General features: G+C 35.9%; 1 protein-coding gene across 1 annotated transcript; it reads right to left on the bottom strand.

The window, feature by feature from the left end:
* Window positions 1-13,625: 13,625 nt before the first annotated feature.
* LOC116105529 (cysteine-rich receptor-like protein kinase 10) lies at window positions 13,626-16,868 on the bottom strand. The gene is made up of 7 exons (XM_031391934.1): window positions 15,600-16,868; window positions 15,132-15,233; window positions 14,849-15,015; window positions 14,556-14,766; window positions 14,235-14,472; window positions 14,011-14,161; window positions 13,626-13,913 (listed from the first exon to the last, which is right to left on the bottom strand). The coding sequence occupies exons 1-7, from the start codon at window positions 16,696-16,698 to the stop codon at window positions 13,626-13,628; spliced, it is 2,256 nt and encodes a 751-aa protein (XP_031247794.1). The 5' UTR covers window positions 16,699-16,868.
* Between the last annotated feature and the right edge of the window lie 6,172 nt (window positions 16,869-23,040).

The raw sequence follows: 23,040 nt of genomic DNA, 5'->3' as shown, positions 1-23,040 counted from the left end.
TTGACAAGATAGAAGAGCGGATGAAAAAAGTTGAGGAGAAAATGGATAAGGTGGCAAAGAAAGTTGGTAGGGTGGAGGAGGAAGTTGGTAGAGTATTGAAGGCGGTTGAAGTGCAACCTAGGCTGAAAAAAGAGAGCCGAAAGAGCAAGTTTGTCAAATCACCTTACACCGTAGTAACACATGGAAAGAAGAGGAAAATGAAGAAACAAATTGAGGAAGAAGCAAAAATGGAGGCGGTTAAGGAGGTTGCTGGAGGAAGTGGGCTAGTGATAATGAAGAAAGGTGAGGCAGAAGGCGAAGGAAGCAGGGATGTAGAAATAGAGGAAGGGGGAGGAAATGGGCAAGCAAAAATGGAGTCAAAGGTCGATTTGTATAGGCCAATAGAGGAGGAAAATAAAAAACTCTTCTATGCTTATTACAATGAATCTGGAAGTGATGCCCATGTAAAGTGTAAGATCGAGGATTATCCTCGGGACTAGTTTGAACAGATGTTGATGATGGGCAGGTGGCTTGATGACTCGATGAGTTATTTTCGCTTAATTTTCCTTATTTTTGCTTATGTTTTCCATGAGCTATTGTATACTTATCATATTGTTTTTATTTGATGCAGCATATCGATGAGGTATTGGCATTGATGAGGCTACGACAGACTAATAATGGTAATCTATTGTATCCTGATTATGCAATCACCGATGTGGCCTTTGGCTAAACACTAGTAATGACATATCGCAGTTTAATGAGAAAGGCCATTGGTAGAGGTGTAGCAAAAGGAGCCAAGCGAAAAAGATTGGGCACAGAAGATTTGGACTGCGTCCCTGATGATTTTAAGTTTGATGACAGGATCATGCAATATGTACGGGGGGAAAGGCCCAAATATGGCCACAGTTGGGCAAAGGTTAAAAGAGTCTACTACAGTGTCAACATCAAGGATATGCACTAGATAGCAGTCGTCGTGCTTGTAGAGGAGGGGTTGCTGAAGATCCTTGACTGCAACCCAACTATTTGTCGAGACAGGCAGTTGGAGACTAAGTTGGAGCCACTGTCCCTGTTGTTCCCACAACTGTTGCACGACAGCAGGATGTTTGAGCACTTCGGTGACAAAGTACTGACCGAAAAGTAGCCACTCAAGCGCTTTCCCGTCCTAACAAATGAGTCAAGGTAAATTTTGTATAAAACTAACTTACATAATACAATTGTTCTATAAGCTGATTCTAATGCTAATGTCTTCTTCCTATTGTAGTGCTGTTTGTGGGGCATATGCCCTGAAATTTATTCAATTCGACATGACCAACACACCGATCGACGGCTTGAATGACGAAACAATGAGCAACTGTCAGGAGCGCTAGGTTGTTGAGTGCTTCTATGGGCATATGGATCCCTTTTAAGTGACCAGAACCTAATCAAAAGGTATAGAAGTTGGACTTTGAATTTTGTAGTTTATGTGATGTTGATGTTGATACTTGGGTTGTAGTGTTGATGCTGCAGGTGTCATGCTTATACAGAGCTTTACTGAAAGAGACGGACTCAGTGAACTTCTCAATCTTGCACTCCATAACTTATCCTCTTTGGACGCAAACATTTTACACAATAAAAGCTTATGTTTCGGCTTCCCTCTGTTCGTGAAATTGGCCCTGAAAAACTTTTTGATTTTTTTTTTAATTTACAAAAGTTGACATGGCTACAGGTGTGCCAGATAATTTTACAGGTTCTTGGCAAACAATGAGAGGAAACTTCTCAAAATGGCTTGGGGTGTCACAGTAGGCTACCGGCAAGGCATCTGCAATCAAGGCTGGTGGACAAGAGGAAGCATCTGCAATCAAGGCTGCCGGCAAGGCATCTACAATCAAGGCTGGTGGCTAGGATGAGGCATCTGCAATCAAGGCTGCTGGCAAGGCATGGTACCAAACAATGATCTTAGACAGTGATAATACAGAATTTGAAAACTTCTCAAAGTGGCTTAGGGTGTCATAGGAGGGAAATGAGAATGTACGGAAGGGAAATGAGAGGAAAAATGGTACTTGGAATTGGGTTCTTCTTTGCAATTGTCTGGGTGGAGAAAATTTTATTACAATAAGAACTAGAGTTAAATGTCTTAAGATTTATCGTGTTTTGGCACTATTATGGATGACTTTAAGTTTAAACTTTCAATTATATTGATGTCTCTTATATTTTGATTTGTGATGAATTAGATTGATATAAATTACTTAATTTTGCTACTTATTCTTTTTGGATTTGGGAGGAAAATGAGTGAGGTCGAAATGTATCACAATCATAGTAATTTAGAAATTAGCTTTGTAAAGAGAGATTATTACATAATTCAGCAGAAAAGTAGGAAAAATCTGTTTTGCCCATGATCATTTAAGCGATATATGAGCAACCACATATATCTCTTAAGCGACCAAGAGTTTTCCAGAAATGATTGCTTAAGCGATCTAAAATCGCTTAAGCGACCAAGAGTAAAAGCGAAGAATCGCTTAAACTATACAAAAAGATCACTTAAGCGATCATAGATCTAGGCAGATGTTGATTCTGCCTCGAAAATGATCACTTAAGCGATTTCAGATCGCTTAAGCTATCATGTTCGAGGACATCGCTTAAGTGATATAATAAATCTCTTAAGCGATCGTTCGTGTAGGCACTTATGTATTCTTTGTTTGTGATCGCTTAAGTGATTGTAAATCGCTTAAGCGATCAAGTGTAAAAGCTGAGAATCGGTTAAGCGATATCATAAATACCAGCGGATCACTTAAGCGACTAAGTCTAAATACACACCTAAATCGCTTAAGCGATCCTCTGTATTCAGATTTTTTTAATTGTATTTCAGAAGATTGGTTAAGCGATTCACGCTATCTTAAACATATAAGGTGTATGATTCATTCTCAGTGGAACATGACCGTTATTATATTTTAATTAAACATATAGTTCTTTTACATCTATATGAAACATATAAGGTGTAGAATGTTTACGTCTATGTTAAACATATAGGGTTTACGATTCGTTCAGTGGACCATGACCGTTATTATATTTTTATTAAACATATAGTTCTTGTACGTCTATATCAAACATATATGGTGTAGAATGTTTACGTCTATATTAAACATATAGGGTGTACGATTCGTTTAGTGGAACATGACCGTTATTATATTTTAATTAAACATATAGTTCTTGTACGTCTATATCAAACATATATGGTGTAGAATGTTTACATCTATATTAAACATATAGGGTGTACAATTCGTTCAGTGGAACATGGCCGTTATTATATTTTAATTAAACATATAGTTCTTTTACGTCTATATTAAACATATATGGTGTAGAATGTTTACGTCTATATTAAACATATGTCTATAAAGTTGGGAGATAAATATTGAAGTAAATTACCCTTAATCACTTAAGTGATCCCGTCTATTTAGCCTTAGTCGCTTAAGAAGGTTACAATAGTTGTGCTGAAAAACTTATTGTGATAACAGAAGCGAGCCGTTGTTCATAGTGAAAAAGTTTCTGAAAAATTATGGCACTCTCTTGGTCTACAGAGTGTAAAGCATATGGTTGCAGAGTTCAATTTTATATTAATATTAAATTTTTTATATATTACTTTCTTGCCAAGAACTAACAAAAATAATAGAATAACAATAGATCGTTTAAATAATCAACAGATTCTAGTTTGTGCAAATGGTTTTGCAGAGTTACAACTTTGTACATAAAACTAAATTATCTATAGTTATTATATTACTGTTGTTAGTCCTTTTTTATTTAATATTTATTATTATTAATTATTTTTTTCATTTCAATAGAATGAAAAAAATTATTTAACAACAGTAATATTATTATTTAATTATTTTTATTTCACACACTTACCTTTCACATTCTATTGAAATGAAAAAAATTATTAGGGTTAAATAAATATTAACCAATAACAGTAATAGATTAAAAATTGAGCATTTAGTTTTATGTACGAAGTTCTAACTCTGCAAAACCATTTGCACAAACAATCTGTTAATTAGTCATTCAAACTTCATTTACTCCTGAAAATAACAACTCTTTTAAAATTAGACCGAGAAGAATCTCAAAAGAGTGTAATATTTATTGATGCTCTACAAATTTCACTATCTTCTTCTTGGTCCATATCTCAACTCTGAAGCCATTTTCTTGCTCGAACTCTTAACATCTTTATGTTACGAAGAAAAAAAAAAAGATATGTTCACTAAGCTTGCATGGTTATCTAGTTCTCTTCTACCCAAATCTCTACCCTTGAATTTGAGAATTATTATTGTAGAGTACAAAGGAAATTAGGCATGATCGCTTAAGCAATGTGAGATATCACTTAAGCAAATCATAGCTTATGTATATAGGATCGCTTAAGCGATATATAACATCGCTTAAACGATCTATTGTTATTCTATTATTTTTGTTAGTTCTTGGCAAGAAAGTAATATATAAAAAATATAATATTAATATAAAATTGAACTCTACAACCATATGCTTTGCACTTTGTAGACCAAGAGAGTGCCAGAATTTTTCAGAAACTTTTTCACTATGAACAACGGCTCGCTCCTGTTATCACAATAAGTTTTTCAGCACAACTGCTATAACCTTCTTAAGCGACCAAGGCTAAATAGACGAAATTGCTTAAGTGATTAAGGGTAATTTACTTCGTCCATATCTCAACTCTGAAGCCATTTTCTTGCTCGAACTCTTAACATCTTTATGTTCTGAAGAAAAAGTTTAAAAATTAACAAAAACACCACCACCCACCCACATTGACCAGATTCTGGCGGCTAACCACCGGAATATAGCCGGAATGTGATATAATGACGCACTACTGACTGAATCTTGCCGGAAGTGCGCCGATTTATAATTTTCGGCCAGTTGCGGCCTAAGATCTAGTTGTTGACAGTCAGATCTTTGGCCATAACTGGTCATCAACGACAGTGCAGGTATGGCCGTTGTTGACCATCAACGACGGCCATATCTTTGGCTATCATTGACGACCAAACATGGCCACATCTGGCCATAGATCTGGCCCTTTCTGGCTAGATCCACGGTGGATCTAGCCGGAAAGTTGCATCTTGGGGTACGCTCGTCCAGTTTCAGACGATTCTGCATCGATATGGCGACTCCGACAACCTGCCGGTAGTGGTGGCCAGCTGCTGGAATTTAGTGGGTGAGTGGGGGTGTTTTTGTAACTTTGATGTTTTCATTACGGGTGCTTTGTTAATTTTCAAATCTTACAATGGGTCTAGCTTAAGCGCTAATTTCTTTGCACTTACACAGGGTCGCTTAAGCGATCGAGTCCGACGCAGAATCAATATCTGCCAAATGCACTATCGCTTAAGCGAGTCTTTGCTTTTATACAGTGTCGCTTAAGCGATTTTAGATTGCTTAAGCGATGAAGTGAAAAAGAGAAGAATCGCTTAAGCAATGAAGTCCGAGGCAGAATCAATATCTGCCCAGCTGCATGATCGCCTAAGCGATCACTAATATCGCTTAAGCGATTCTTCTTTTGTTCACTTTGTCGATTAAGCGATCATGTGATGGACAAAATCAATATCTGCCCAGGTGCACGATCGCCTAAACGATCCATGATATCGCTTAAGCGATCCCTTATGAGAAACCTTATGTCGCTTAAGCGATCATGGGCAATACATACTTTTCCATTTTTTCTCCTGAATTTTGACAAACTAAAATTACCAACATATATTAATTCCGTACTTTCTCCTCAATTCGACAACCTAATTCCAAACTAAAATCACCAACACATATTTACGCCATGTAACGAGAATACTAAATATAAAGAATGATTTATTCAAGGTAACAATAAAATTTAAAACATCAATAATTGAAAACAATAACTTATCAATGGTTGGCCTTGCCAACTCCCTAAATTTCATTCTTCTTCGAATCTAATTTTCTGGATCTGCATGTGATTACTTCTGGCAATTGCTTTTCTTGTGGCCAGGTTGCTTGCAAATTGAGCACTTATTCATCTTCTGGGGAACCTCAGAGGCTAAAGGAATACACTTAACTTTTTTTCTCCATTTTGCTATCTTCTTGAATGGCGGATGGATGATAATGTCAGCCAACTCTGGCAGCACTACCCACTGCTCTTCTGGAGGCACTAGATATATCTTTTTTGAATAAGCTAGCATGTAGTGATTTGCCATATAGATAGGGGAGCAAAGTTCCATGTAAATTCTTGAACCAAAATCCGGCTTCCGTTGGTGTTTCAGTGCTGCTAGTGCATGAGGACAAGGTAAATGTTGAATGTCAAGCACTTTACATTTGCAAGCTTTACTAGCAAGGTTAACTAGGGCATCTGAACCATAGCCGTGCACAGTGAACTCTTGAGCATTAAGAGGATAGGTAAATAGTGCATTTGACAGTTCCATACGTTCTGGCAATAATTTTTTAGCTGACGAAACAAAGGTTGTGGTAAAATTATCTTACTCCGTACGATGCTCATGGAACCATCGTGACAATGTCCTCTGGATTGCATCAAAAAGTGCAACTATTGGAAACACTCTTTCTATTAACAACTTCGAATTTATGGACTCGGCTATGTTCGTGGTCATGACATCAAACCTTTTTCCAGGAAAGTAAACTCTACTCCATCGCTCGAAACCAACATCATGCTTAAGATACTTAGCAACTCTATCATGCTTGATTCGGATTTGCTAGAAGTGCTCCTCGAACTTATTAACCCGATAAGCTTTTGTTGCCATGTAGTATGTCTGAAGAAGGCCAGCACACTTAAACTTTTGTTTTATGTTCTCACCAAGGTGCCTCATATAGAATTCGTGATGTGCTTGAGGGTAAATAGTGGCAATCCCCTTCTTTATAGAGTTGTGCCTATCGAAAATTATGCACAACTCGTCACTGTCAGGCACTATCGTACGTAATTACTGAAAAAACCAAGTCCATAACTTGTCATTCTCAGAGTCAACCACACACCATACAAAAGGATATATGTGATTCTTGCTGTCCTGCGTAGTGGCCACCAACAATATACCTCCATACTTTCCTGTCAAAAAGCAACCATCAATAGCCAACACCTTTCTCATGTTTACAAAACCCCTTATAGCAGAACCGTAAGCAACAAAAAAATATTTAAACATCATATTCTTGTCGCACTTCAAAGCCGTTTTGCTACCTTAGTTTGTCAACTCAAGCATATAATGGTACGCTTCTAATACTGCGTACCCGTGCTCCAGCGTGCCCCTCACAAAATCTTATGCATGTTGTCTCCCTTTTCAACATTTCCAATAACTAACAGCACATCCCAACTCTATGCGCACAAGTCTCTGAATGTCTTTAGGAGATGGACCTTTCTCTTCAACGAACTAACTTTTGACAAATTATCCAATAACATCAGTGGAGGCTTGTCGATGCTCACCTGAAATATGTCCCAAATCACATGTGTGCTCACGAGTATATGTGTTAAGAATAAATTTTTTTGACTCCGCCAACCTTCTACAATAAACCCGCCACTTGCACTTTCGATCACGACATGCAACCGTCACAGCCAATGAATTTGACTTTTTGGTGATGAACTCAAAATTACCTCTCACGGCAACAAGTTTTAGCTTACTCACCACTTCCTCTTTGTTGTCAAATAAATACCCTATGCGTAACTCCGATCCATCCGTAAAAACTGATTCACTACTACCTACAATTGCCCCCTCTGAACCTGCATAAATGACCATAGTGTTCTCTTCCTCACAAACTACACATTCTACATAATCTGTATTTAAAGAAATCTCTACATCTGCGGGAACATGAACGGGGTCCTCCTCCTCAACATTTTCATTCTGCCCCCTATGACCAACCTTTTCTACAGTGTCCTCCTCACTACTCAATTCATCATCTACTCTTGATTTTTCAACTAACAAATCAATGCCCTTGTAGTTCAAATTAAAACCAGGCAAATCTCTGCCTACTTCCTTATTATCCCCTTCTTTTGAACTAACTTCCAATGGTTTGTCTACAAAAGAAACCCTTAAAATCGCCTCGAACCATTATCGGTCACATCAATCATATATAATTTCACACTTTCATCCGACTTTAATATAGTAGGAGGTACCTTATAATGTTCAGGAACTCTGTTTAAAACATACTTCACAACTATATCACTACGTGAGCAACTCAAATCACCTCTTCTAATTATTTCATCAATCAACACATCAAAACTAACCTCTGTGCTCACAGCAATTGGTATAACTTTTTTGCTCTTCCCAATCCACTTCTAGCTACTTTCTTCATCCACCCACTCAAAAAAATATTCAACACCCAAAACAACTTGTCCCATGTCTAATAATAGCCAACTACCTATAATGTAAGGAAAAAAATATTCTTAACTATTGTACTAAGGGTTGAAATATTTTAAAAAGCATCTGCACATCGCTTGACAGATCTGGTGTATCACTTAGGCGATCTGGTATATCGTTTACTGGATCGCTTATGCGATATAATGGATCGCTTAAGCGATCCAGTATAAATAAGCATGATTGCTTAAGCAATCTTATGCCATTTACTGATCGCTTAAGCGATCTACTGCTATACACCAGACTTTTAGCAGATCACTTAAGCGATCTTATGCCACATACCTGATTGCTTAAGCGATCTGGTACGTATACCTACAATCGGTGCTACCACCCCTAGCTACCCACAATGCAAGAAAATTTTCAACAAATTTCACTGCTTTCAATTTCCATTAATCAAACACAACCCAACAACCTAAACAACTAAATCAAAATCATAACCCAAACCCAATCCATCATTAAATCTTTTGTAAATCGAAATATAAAATCGAAATGGGAGATACACATGCCTGGACAAAATGTCAGGAGGAGGAGGAGGACCTGTGTTGGAGAAGATGTTAATAGCGGAGGAATGTGTTAATGTGGCAGGAGGAAGAAGAATAAGGTGTTTGGGTTTGTTTGCAAGAATTTCGTCTCTTTGGGGACATATTATAATTTTTAAAAGATTACACAATTATTCATTAATCCTAATTAACCCCTAATCATGTTTAATTAAGCTTAATAAAAAATAAGGCTATTTAGTTAACATTTACAAACTATATAGCTTTTTAATTAAATTTTAACTTGAAATGACCTTTTAATAAACTCCCCCATGAGTATGAGAGATTGAAAGTCGAGAGAAATGTTTTAGAGTTAGGGATTTCATTCAAATCCCCTGTTTTCTTTTAACAAAAAAGGGTACCTGCGGGTTTACCTATATAACCCGTTAATAATACGGGTTGGGCCGGGTACAGGTTTAAAAAAAGGGTCCAATGCATTAGACCCATACCTTATATGTTTTATCAGGGTACGGGTCGACCCGCAGGTTTGGACTTATTTTGTCAGGTCTAGATAGGATAGTGAAAAAAAATAGGATAGTGAAAAAAAATAGGATAAAAAATGTTGTACTAAAGGGGCCCAAGAGTTTTTTCAAGGGTAAAAAAACTCCCTAGGAAAAGGATATAATTATACTTGATCAATTCCCATGGTAATATTGCCCTTGAAAACACGTACCATTGCCACGGGAAATTCCTTGATTATAAGGATATAGTTAATATTAATTTAAAATTTGAGGGACTGTTTAATATTCTGATGTGATGAAATTGAAATAATGTGAGCATAAAAGGGACTTAATAGATATTATCCAATATATAATTGGTTAATTAGGTCATCAGATTGTGGAACTGCGTCGTTTTAAGATCCAATATATCCCAGCGACAGCCGCAAGCCAATGGCGGAGCCGTCGTCCGCAGCTCGTGCTTGCGCCATGGAAGCAATTAGTACTCATCGCTGCACTCTCAGTGCAGTAGCTTGCGGTGGCTATGTAAGCAACGCAATTGCACTAGCGAGAGTAGCTCTCTCGGCCTAAGCGAGCTTCTTGCGTGGCGCCACGATCGGCTTATTTTTCCCGTCATAGATAACCAGGAGTCTTCAATTTTGTGCACAGATAATGGAATGATGCTATTGTTGTTTGTAGTTCGTCGGAGGGTTCGAGTTGCCTAATAGTGTCCGTAATGCAGAGGAAATGGTGGCAGATGTTGATTATGTTGAATTACAGCCTGAGGTATCAAATTTACTTTGAATTTCATGTAGATATCAATGTTAACTATTTATTAGATGTCTCAGAGCATTGAATCTGTACTTTATATGAGGTTTGTTATTGATAATTGTCTTTTAACAGTTTGATAGTGTTGGTTATTGTTGCTCTAGTTATATTATGAAGGGTGCATTTATAATTGATGTAATGGTCAAGCTTTGGGGAAAGTATTCCTAGTTTGTATGTGTTCTGGTTGATCGAGCAGGTTGTTTTGGAAATTCTTGAGAAGGCCAATTTTTGTTGTTCTTATGTTTTGTCTTCAATGGTTATTCTTCCTTAATTCTATTTCAGGATTGTCAATTAATGAAATGACTAACTTCATGATTAATTTTGTAATTAATAGCGTGAGTGGATATTACAGTATTTAATTTGTTGTTTCATTCTACTTCAGGATTGTCAATTGCTTTGTCATTCTGATGGACTAGATAAACTCATTGTAACCGACATTGCTGCCTCGCCAATCGCTTTCCGACAACCTGTTATTATGAATGATTCACAGAGGTTTGTATGTCATCTCTGAAATTGCTTGACGTTAAGCTCTATTTTTATTATTTTTGTTCTTGGATTTCATTTTTTATTATGAGATTTAATAGACATTTTCTTGACTGAATGCTCTTACCACAACATCTCCATTGTTTCATTCAAAGGCATTTTGTGAAGTTCAGGATATGATCATTCCTATCACAGATGCATTATACATGCATTCCTATCACAAGGTTTTTCTTTCTCATTCTTAAAAATTTTGATTCGTTGTAATGTTTTCGTCTATGTTAGTATACATTTTTGTTCATAAAAATATCAAGTATAGATGAAATACTAAGCAGTTATATCTCCAAAGTTTGTAAAATGACACTGAATTCATTGTTTTGGCTCTCCAATTTTAGGGACTCTTTAAACATTTCATTAAATTTTACGATAAGTTCCACGTTTCAATTTGGTTTGCTGCTGATCTAAATTTATATTTCAGGTATATATATAGATCTTGAATAAACTACACCATGTGATTAGTGAGTTTTGGTGACTGTTTATTTAAAATCCTGGTTAATTTCTCTAAATCTACATGCTTTAACTTACCTGTCTAAATCAGATTGATAATTATTTATGCTTAAGGAGTACATGTTTTGGATGGCCTCATTATGGTTTCAGATTTCTTCAACTGGAACTGGGTTAAGCTACGTTACTGTGATGGAGCATCTTTTAGTGGGGATAGTTGAAATGATGCTGCCCAACTTAATTTTCGAGGACAGCGTATCTGGTTAGCTGCTATAGAACATTTCATGGCCAAGGGAATGCAAAATGCCACACAGGTTTAATTTGCATTTAAAATTCATTTTTCTTTCTTATTTTCTATTTTATTTTTTTCCTTAGCTTTGAATTTATGATAGTTTTATGGATACATCTACTGAAAATCTTCTTTCTGGATGCTCTACAGGGGATTTAGCATCCATGCTTCATTGTGATGAGTTTTGGTACTTATTTCCAAACTCAACTAAAGTCAAATGCCTAAGTGATGGTGGAATGTTCCTTGATGCGTAATTCTCTTAAATTATGATATCCATTGGGATTCAATTCTTTATCTATAAGCACATTCCAAACTAATGATCTTCATTTATTCTATTGAGTTGATGTCTCTGGTGGGCATAGCCTAAGGAATATGTATGCCGGCGTTGTTAGCTTACGGGTACCATAGAATTTCTTTTAACTTTCCATGATGGAAAATTCAATTTAACTATGACATGAAGTTCTGTATTGACTTTTTGTCTGGACTATTAAGAAGTGCAACAGAATCTGCCAAGAACTTGTACCAGAAAGCTAGATCAAACTTTGGTAAACATCGCTCTTTTTTTTTTATTATTGAGATTTTTATTAACTTAATTTCTCACTCTGTTTTAGATCTTTCTAATTCATAGCCTTACTTGCTTACAAACAATGTTGTAAGTTTTGTGCCACTTTATACACTTCATATGATGTACTTTGATCATTGATTCTTGCCTTTTTGTAGGATTGCGTAAGATAATTTCATTTTGAATAATTTTTCAGAAATTTTACCTTTCAAATTTATTGAGCACTACTACATTGTGTCCATTTATGTTTTATAATTTTTCTGGTATAATGATGAAATATATTGAAATTANGTGAACCAGGGTAAATCGCGCGTATTACTTTCTTTGTTTACTGTTTGTTTTGTTTAACTATTATTATTTTGTTCCTGTTGCTTCTCTATTTTGTTCAAAGAAGTCTACAACAACATATCAAAAATTAAGCTTCAAAAAAAGACCCAAAACATACAAACAATTTTCGGAGTTTCAGATGGTCAGATTTTTGTACAGTAAACCCTTATATCAAAAATCATATATTTAACCTATTTTTGTTTAGGAGCAACCTCTATGTTCAACTCAAACCAAATTATTAAAACCAATCTTCCTATTATAGTGCAATCTCATGTCATTACACTCAATTATAACCAATACAATCTAGTGAAATAAAACTCATCAAAAAAAGGGAAATTTTAACCTTTACTCACCTCTCATATGCTTGATCTTCCTCCACTCTCTGATCACCAGAGTTTTCTCGCCGGCGGCCACTTTTCCAGCCACTTCCGTCATTCTCTTCTCTCCTCTCTCTCTATTATTGGTTCCATCTTCCTCTCCCTTCTTTCTTTTCTTCTTCCTCTCCTTCTCTTCTTCTTCTTCTTTCTCTCCTTTTCCTTCTCTTTTTTTTTTTTTTTTTCCCTCCTTCTTCTTTTTCCCCATTTTCCTTTCATTGAATGGCCATTGTTCATCAAAACATCTAAAAAATTTCAATTTAGTCCTCACTTATTTCGGTTCCTGTAGTCCCCAAAACTTTCAAATTATTACACTTTATCCCCAGAATCACAAAATAAAATTTAATAAAACTCCATACAAAAAAAAGTAAGAGGTATAACAATACAAGTTTATAAGACATAAACTTAGACTTTAGCAACATGATGTATGGAAACATGTTTTAGAAAGACATGGGTATTAGATAGCATGCTTTAAGATTTTCATAAAGGTGTTTTCACAAAAAGACCCACTCACTGAGTATTTCAGCTCACCTTTATCAAATGTCAACTGGTAAGTAGTGATTTGACGCCCAAGGTTGAGCCCATGCGACATCACTCCTTTGGTTTTATTTTTTGTATACCTTTGAATATCTGTATTTGGCTACAAGAACTATGTTTTGCTTTTGAAAGCGTCGCATGTTTTGATGTAATATATGAAACATGATACCATATGTTTTCAATTTTGTAAAACATATTTATATATGTTTATTTATGATCAGAAGCAAGAGAAAGAGTTTAAAAAAGTTTATTTAAAAAAAGTTTTACAATTTTTCACATGACACATCCCAATAACCCAAGTCTCATGGGTGTGCCCGAAGCCTATGGGATAAGGAGGGTTGGGATGAGTTGGGTCACTTAGCGTGTTTGCTACAGTGCTACTGCTACTTTATGAGGAAATATCACACATTGGTCATCACAATTGCTGCAATCATCTACCTACAACTTCTGAAATTGTTGAATCATTGAATGTTAATATAGTTTCTTTATCTTCATCAGCTTGTTTCGAGAAAGCTGGCTTCTTCGGGTTCATTATCTCAAAGGTTTCATTTTTAAGCATAGAAGAAACTTCCAACATGGATGGTCTATCATTTGGGTTTTCCTGGACACATAGCAAAGCTATTTGCAAGCATTTTATTAATTTACAAGAGGAATTTGTATCGTCTAGTGATGGATCCATAAACTCCATGCCTTTGCCATCTTTCCAAAGCTCATATGCCTGAAATGATCAACTACCAATTATCATTCAATTCAAATTCCAAAATTTGAACAAAATACCATCCTCAGTAAATAATAATGGTTATGAAGAAACTTACATAATCTAGCAGGCTTAAGTTTTCTTTGGGACCATAGAATAAAGAAACCTTGTTTCCACTTATAATTTGTAGAAGTAGAACCCTGAAACTGTACACATCAGATTTAGTAGAGTATATGCCTCTTTTAACATATTCAGGAGGAACGTACCCACTACAATGGACAATCAAGTTTGAGTATATGAGATACTATATATATACCATTAGGAGGATATATATATACTTACTATGTTCCAACAACTCGTCCTGTGTTTGCTTCAAGTTCATCTTTTGCAAATATTCTAGCCATACCAAAATCTGATATTTTAGGCCTCATTTCTTCATCTAATAAAACATTACTAGCTTTCAAGTCCCTGTGAATGATAGTAAGTCTTGAGTATTCTTGCAGATATAGAAGCCCTTGAGTAATCCCTTCAATGATATGTACACGTTTTCTCCAATCCAAAGTATACCGTCTAATAGGATCTACATCAAATTAAATTGTCAACAATCAAGGCAAAAAATGCAAATGATCAATGCAAAAAATTACACAAAAGCTTTCACAATACCAAAGAGGTAGTAGTCCAAGCTTTTGTTTGGCATGTACTCGTAGATCAACATTTGTTCTTCTCTATCAGTACAAAATCCCAAAAGTCGAATAAGATTTACATGTTGGAGTTTTGCTGTAAGCATAACCTCATTCCTGAACTCCTCATATCCTTGTGTGGATGTTTTTGAAAGTTTCTTCATTGCTACTTCCTGTCCATTGGGTAGCAAAGCCTGACAAACAAATAAAATTTATGTCCCACAATCAGCTAGAAAGACCAAATTGCAATAGAATAAATGGCCTAATAGAATGTACCTTGTAAACAGGACCATATCCTCCTTCCCCAAGCTTATTTTCAAAACAGAATATGTCTGTAACCACTTCAATGTCATGAAAATTATAAGTTATCAGATTAGGAGCATTGCTGTTAAAATCCCCAGCTGCAGATGGGTCATTTATTCTCGTCTTTGATCCTTCATTAGCTGAGACCAAATAAACATGGCAGTAAAAATCAGATGATCATTCATCACATTATCACAAGAAGCATTATGGCTGGACAAGTCACCTTTTGATTTGAGCTTTCTTATCCAGAAGTATTATATCAAAAAGCAGCCCAGAAGAAGAATAGCAGCTGCAGTTGAAGACAACACAATTGCTAATAACCGCCGCTTATTTCTTCCATCGTTATTACCCTCTTGAGCTGAAAAAATATTTCCTTATGTTACCTAGAGTTCCCATAAAAAATCTTCATTCAACTCATTGTCAACCAATTTTTCAATGTGTAAAACTTTTTGTTCTTTTATTTTTATAAATGGTCATATGTCAATACAACTGGTCTAACTACTATGCCATTGTCATACCTATACTTATATCTTCACTTGATCAAAAAATCTAGTCATCTGATGAATAAATAATGTCATAGTTTTGCCTTATGTGCCGGCTATGGAACTAGTGATAACATAAAAAATTGGGGAAGCCACTTAATAATTGTTGATTTGGTTGTAATTTCACTATAGATAGAAATAATAAAACAGATTTCTTCATGAAGTAAGTTCTGATCACTTACCTGCAGCTTGAGAAAGCATCCAGTTATCATCGTGGGAGATCTGCCACGCATTGTAACCAAGTAGCTTCTTCTCCTTGGCATAAGCAACCTTAATTTTAACAACGTCAACATCATCAAAACCAATCCAAGATGTCCCAATTGTGCAGTAATTCACCACATAAGTTGCATTGTACAAAATATTAGCTCCATATCTCAGAACATAATCCCTGATGTCCTTGTAGCTCATGTCTCCATCCTCTGTGATGGCTGGCCCTGTTGCCGGTGCACCAATACTGTTGTCCTGAGCATTCGCAAGCGTCCACGCGTATCCATAAAAAGGCAAATTCAAAACCACCTTATTCGAAGATAATCCTCTGCTAATCCAAGCCTTTATCCCATAATCCGTGTTAACAGTACTAGTCGGATCATACAAAGCAGCGTGTGCTGCAGTAGAATTATACCACTGAGGGGAGTAGAAGTCATAAGCCATAACATTAGCCCAATCCAAGTATTGTTCCATTTCTTTTACAGGGAAGCTTCCTGAATCTAAACCTGGCTGAAATTGAACAGCTGCAGTCAATATAAGCTTTGCCTGGCTAGAGTTTCCTGCCTCTAACTCGATAGCAGCTCGCCACTCTTCGAAGAGAACTCCCATGTTACACATACCAGAGCTTGAGTTCGCGGAAACCCAACAGAGATCCAGACCCTGGAAGCCATAAACCCTGGCTGTTTTTATGGAAGAATCAATGAAAGATTTCCTGAAAGATGAATTGCTCACCATAGTAGAAAGAGTTGAATATTTTGCATTTCCTCCCCCAATGGATAGAAGTGTAGAAACTGATCGATTCTTCTGTTTCACAGCATCTGTGAAGTTAGAAAATTCTTTCTCATCAGAATCTGATAAAAAGAGCTCATAGGAGGTGGAATTAACATCAGCAAAAGCATAAAAAAGGTGAGTAAACAGCGCAGAATTGATATCCGAACTTGGGAACCCGCTGCCTGAATACCAGTAACCACCTTTAACCCAAGTTTCTGATTTTGCTGAGTAGAATTTTAAAGAGAAGATGACAAAGAACGCTGCAAGGATGATTTTGGGTGCCATTGATGAACTTGGTAGCATATTTTGGGTGATTTATTGAGGAGAAAATTTATATATTTAAGCGAATATGCCTGAGCAAGTGTCCTCAAAGCCGGTGAACGTAGTTATGACTTACGAGTTCCATGTGTGGAATTTGTGGTACGAAATAAACGGCAAAGCTAATCTAAACACATAAATTTTCTGTTTAGGTGTTTACTTTAAAGGGATGAATTGACCCTTTTGGTTTTGAACCTATTTATTGAAGATTAAATAATAGTTGGCAGTTTTCACAATCAAAACCATTAAATATGAGTTGAAATTTATTCTGAAATGGCAAGGTCTTGTAATTTAGAGTACTACACAATATATAAGTAGAGATGGCAATGGGCCCGATATTTCTGGGTACCCGGCCTGGCCCGGCCTGAAAAGGTCGAGCTTTACCCGATATTCACGGGCTTGGGTCTGGGCCTGATTTTAAGGCCCGACTTCGGGTACGGGCCGGGCCCGACAATTTTAGTATTAATTATACTAAATTATCCTTATACTATATATTTAATTACAAGATTGTCTTACATATATATACTCATTTTTCCCAAATCCTATATGGATGGATGGATGCACTTTGTGGAAAGTTATTGATATATTTGATGAGTATTCAAAAATAAATTAATATTTAAAAATTGTTTATAGAATTAAAAATATAAAAAAATTGAAATTTATTAATATTTAAAAATTCACATTATAAAAATGGGCAGGTTTGGACTGGGCCTAAGGTTACAAAAAACCCATCAAGCCGGGCTTGGGCTTTACTTGTGATACCCGTGACGGGCTCGAGCCAGGCTTGGGCCTTTGTTATGAGGTCAGGCTTGGGCCTGGGCCAAGGGGTACTCGATCCCGGCTCTCCCATTGCCATCACTATATAGAAGTCAAGAAAATATAAACAAAAGATTCAAATTATTTATTTTGCTAGCTGGTCCAGCTTTTAATCTTTCAGCTGCTCTATTAGTAGACCTGGCAAAACAGGTTGGGACCCACGGGTCGACCCCATACCCGGGTAAATTATATAGGGTACGGGTCTGTATTATTAAACTCGTTTTTTAAGACCCGTACCCAGCTCTACCCGTTTTGTAAACGGGTAGGCCGGGTACACCTGCGGGGCCCATGGGTACCCGTTTTTAATTTAAAGAAAAAAACATGGCATTCTTTGTCTTTCTCTTTCGTAGCGTGTGAGGCTGTGAGCAGACGCCTAAAACATCTTTTGACTTTTGTTTGCCTTCTTTCTCTCTCTCCAAACTTAACTTCTCTTCTCTGCCTCTTTCCTATCAAAATCATTTACAATCTCCATTCATTCCCATTCCCTAACCCACTAATTTTTCTTCCCAAAGAGTTTTTCAACAACCCACTCTTCTTCTTTACGACTCAGGGACTACTGGTATAATAGATCCAATTGATGGCATAAAAAAAAACTTGAATTCACCCAACCCTTCTCACTTCTGGTTCATCAAGATAGGTTGTAGAGCAACACATTTCCATTTCTTCAAATTGTTTTCTCTTCGTGTTTCTCAAGATTTGGGAGCTTTTAAGAATTTTTCTTTTTTGGGTTTGTTTTGTGTGGTTGAGTTATGGGAAGAATGAAAAACATTGTGTAATTTTGAAAACAAATTTTCTTTTCTTTTTGTTTTTTTAAGGATTTGGAGATTTTGAGGTTGTTCTTTTTTGGGTATTTGCTTTTGGGTTTGGGTTTGGTTTGAAGAATGGTGATAAAGATTATGGCAGCCATGGCCGCCTCTTATGAGTTGTGACGAAGAAGTACGAGGTGAAATTGGTGGTACAAAGGATGGACGGGTGGGATCTGGCACATGAGATTGTAGAGAAGAAGGAAGAACAAAGAACAAAGAACAAAGATTAACGGTTGAGATTCGTTGGAAGGTCCTAAAGTCACCTTGAGTACTTTGAGAAGAAGGGTCAAGAGGAACTTCACCAGAGAAGCGGGCACCCACGGGTCCACCCATACCCGTATAGGGTAGGATACGGGCCTAAAGTATTGGACCTGTTTAAGACCCGTACCTGTTTAGACCTGAACTGTACTCAACTCACCCGTCCGTTTTGTCAGGTCTATCTATTAGGACAAAGAGTTAATCACAGTGCCAACCCCAAGATTTTGTGAAAAAAGTTTTCCCCTCTAATTTTGGGAAATTAACACTGACATCCCCAAATAGAGATTATGTTAGTTAAATGTAAAGGTGTAAGAAAACATTTGAATCAATGGTTAGCGGTTTTGGACAAGCAGTTAATCATTTTTACGTTCAATAATTGTAATAATACCAAAAAGATCATCTACTTATCCATAACTTTCAATTATTTGATCAAAATTATCAATTGTTTGACCAAAACTTCTAGCTATCTGCAAAAATGTTAGTGGTTATTTAAAATGTTTCTTTTACCCCTTGATCTGTTACATTTAATTAATGGAAACACAGTTCTAGGGGTTGCAGCGTTAGTTTTCCAAAATTTGGGGAACAAATTTGTACCAAACTTCATGGGTGCCTCGGATAAAGAGTAAAGGAAAGTCTTAATTATAGTACACATGTTTTTTGAAAAATATCTTGCCGACGCTATTAATAGCAAACTAGTTCCAAAATGTATTGAAATATGGACAGTAACGTACTAACGTCTTGACTGACTGTTATGTACTAAAGTCAATCAATTCACAGCATCGCCGTTTATTTTGTAATGTAGAATTCTTTGACTTAATGTATGAATGATGTGACATATGATATATCTGATATATTAAAGGGCCAAACGACTTTCAAGATCGATATTCAAAAGGTTTAGAAATAAAAAATAAATACTTTTTATTATATTTTGTTAAAAATTTTTGTCTGCTAAAAGACAGTATAGTAATTTTATTCTAACTTCATGCCCGTTTGCACAACCCTCTTGCATGATTGATCGATTTTTTGACCGAATTTAACATTTTCTGTGAAGTTCGGTGATAATTTTTTTTTTTTTCTAATATATAGTGTCACGCATAAATATTGCGATGGTAATCAAGCTGCAGATGGCTTTAGCTAATTTTGGTCTACAACATAATTATCTTATTTGGAGGTTATACTCAGACACATCGTCGTATAAGCATTGGAAGTTTTATCCTAATGGATAATGAGTGTTAGACCTCTCTTACTTATTGGAGCGGTTTTTTCTTTTTTATTTTCCGGTTTATTTTCACATTAGATATGATGGAATAATTTCTCTCTCTCTCTCTCTCTCTCTCTCTCTCTCTCTCTCTCTCTCTCTCTCTCTCTCTCTCTCTCTATATATATATAAGAATATTTGTCTAAAGCTTCACTCAAAAAACAAAAATGTATAATGAGAGGAAATAAAATAATATTGGCCGGCCGGCCTTGATTAAAAAGCTGGTTAATCTACAAATTAAGATCCATAGAAAAACAGCAAGTTTTAATTTTTAAAGTGAGCATAGCTTGCAAATTAATATTATTAATCAACGTTATTGTAGTAAAGCTCCAATAAATTTCTTTCTTGATCTTAAAAATTGGAGAAACTCTAAGGGTGTATTTGGTTGGGAGTAATCTCTTGTTATTAAGATAATTTCATCTTATATTACTTAAATTATCACGTTTGATTGTCAAGTAATATAAGATTATGGTAATCTTTCAAAATCAATGGTAATTACTATTGGTTATATAGGTGGTAATCTCATCACCTCTATTTTCTTAGGTATTTTAAAATTACTTAATAATCTTAATTTTGTTACAATTTTATCTTTTATTAATAAAATTTTAAGAGAGTAATGCCCTTATTATCTAAACAATTTACAAGAATTTTATGGACAATTTTAGCCTTATACTCAAGAGTTTTAAGACATAACTACACTTGTACTTCAACCAAATTACCAAGACCACAGCCACCCCCAGCCACCCAAGAGGACTATCGGTCATCGGCCACCACCGCCATCAGTCACCAAAATGGCTCACGGCCGGATTTGGTCGATCATGCTCCGATAAGGCTGTTTCCAGACGACCAAATATGTAGCCGTGAAAAGGTCAAATCTGTGGCTGTGAAACTGCCAAATCTATAGCCATTTCATAGCCAAAGATGTGGTCGAAAATGTCCTTACCAATGCACAACCGAGCAGATCCGACCGATCGTGCACCGTTCAGGCGACTGTCAACGGTGGAGGCTAGCAGTTGGCAATCCTAGGAAGGTGGCTCGGGTGTTTTGTTAAGTTTTAAACTTTTTTGGTTGCCAAGGTGTTTTAGGTAAATCTGAAATGTTGGGGTTAAATAATAAAATACAAATTAATAATATTAAAATATAAGGACAATTTAGTAATCTAACCCTAAAATATAACGTACCCACTAATTTATTCCTCCCAACCAAACATATCAATATAACATTCTCTCCAATTTAATCTTATCTAACCAAAAATATTAGGAATCTTAAAAGTTATCTATCTTTTTATTAATACAACATTCTCAATAATATAATATTCCCTGAACTAGACGCCCGCTAAGAGTTTAATTTATAAAAGTCCTTAATGTCCAAATTCAACCGCAAAATAATTAATAAATAAATTTTCATCCTTATCTATTAATTGTGTAAGTATTTTTGTCAATTTATGAATTATGTGTAGCTACATTAAGTTCTGATGTTGAGACATTATATTGTTTATTTATGTACAATAATTTTTGTAGTTTAATGTTGTCATGACACCCAATGTTAGTGTGGCGATAGTCATCCAGTCAAATTTTTATTACACATGTTATGTCTTCATTAGATGTTAGGATATTCTCTAGACCTGATATATGTGTGAGCGGTCCATGTACACATGTCAATATAACAAATGGTGTGCTAGAAATTCGTTTAGCTTTTTATAAGTGGTCCTAAGAAAGTAGGTGAAAACTTTTCCAAAATAGCTAAACATGTAAAAGAGTGTCGACTGGTTGTCTAATGCATTGTTGAGTAGGTTTCTCATATTTTCGTCTTCAACCTTGCATTTTCTTTTGGGCCTGAATATACCTCTTTGTTCTCTATAAAATCCTTGAGGTTTATTTCATATTTGGTCAGGTTCCATTATGCTTTGGTAAGCTTTAAAATACCTTGTTAACCTTTATTTTTTGGGTGTTGTTGGAACAAGTTTCCTATGATGATGTTTGATGGGATTTCGAGTTGTTGGAGCTTAAGGGTGACTTCGGCATTGAACCTTGAGTGGAGCTCAAGGTTGTCCAGGTTGTTTCCTGGTGTGAAACTTGATGCGGTAGAATGAAGTTCAACCAAAGGGTGAAGTTTGGAGTGTTGTCAGAATAGAGAGTGTTTTACAATTGATCCTATTAGTTACTTTCTTCAAATATTGTTGTTTGGCAATCGCAACTAATAGGATCAGTTTTTAGTTCTCAATGGTAAAACCGTTAATAATTATTTATACATGACACAACCTGTCCTGACTCTCCCTATCCCATAGGCTCCGGGCACACCCATGAGACTTAGGTGACCAAGACGTGCCATGTGGGAAAACTATGAAAACCTGTTTATGAATTAAAACATCATAAAACTCTTCCGGCTAAAACATTTATAAACACTCATTTTTGTTTCTCACAAATAAATATAACATCATTGCAAATAAACAACTGAATTTTCTTTTACAAAATGACGTATGGTATCATATTTTTCCATATCTTTTACAATCCAAAACATGAAATAAATACATAATAAAGAAACATAAACTTTGCAGCGGAAAATGAAACACAACTATAGAACATATGATGAAATAAAGTCGTGTGGCCCAACCTTGAGTGGGATTCACTCCTCTGCATGATCTCCTTCTTGATGGTGGGGGGAAAAGAAAAACATTCGAAAACGAGGGGTGAGCTAGAAATGCTCAATGAGTGAGGAATGGGTTAGTATGTAATAAAACATTTCAATACATAATAACATTCATGCTTATAAAATTTCATTTCCATAAACATATTTTATAATATAAGCTATCTTTCATAACAAATGTTGAATTCTCTCATTGCAAAACTTCTTTCTGAAAGCTATAATGGTAAACAAATCAATACTCATGTTTCTCTACACATATCATTTCTAAAAACATTTCATGTACAATTAACATTTTCATTTATAAATTTCCATTTAAAAAAAAAAAATGATATACATGTATATATATCCAAACCATCTCTCAATCACATGTGAAAACTCTCACCTAACTAGTACCCAGGGGTAAATCCGTCCAACCCGACAAGATCTAACATCGCGCAGGCTGAACCAATAAATCCATCCTGCTAGGCAGAATCGGCCACCACTCAGGCCGGCATAATCATATCCTGTCTAGCGATATCTGCCTCGCTCGGGCCTTTGACTCTC

Source organism: Pistacia vera, unplaced genomic scaffold (assembly GCF_008641045.1).
Source record: "Pistacia vera cultivar Batoury unplaced genomic scaffold, PisVer_v2 Contig50, whole genome shotgun sequence".
Classification (NCBI taxonomy): Eukaryota; Viridiplantae; Streptophyta; class Magnoliopsida; order Sapindales; family Anacardiaceae; genus Pistacia; species Pistacia vera.
The sequence above is the reverse complement of the archived record's forward strand: the minus strand, read 5'-3'. Positions and strand labels throughout refer to the sequence as shown.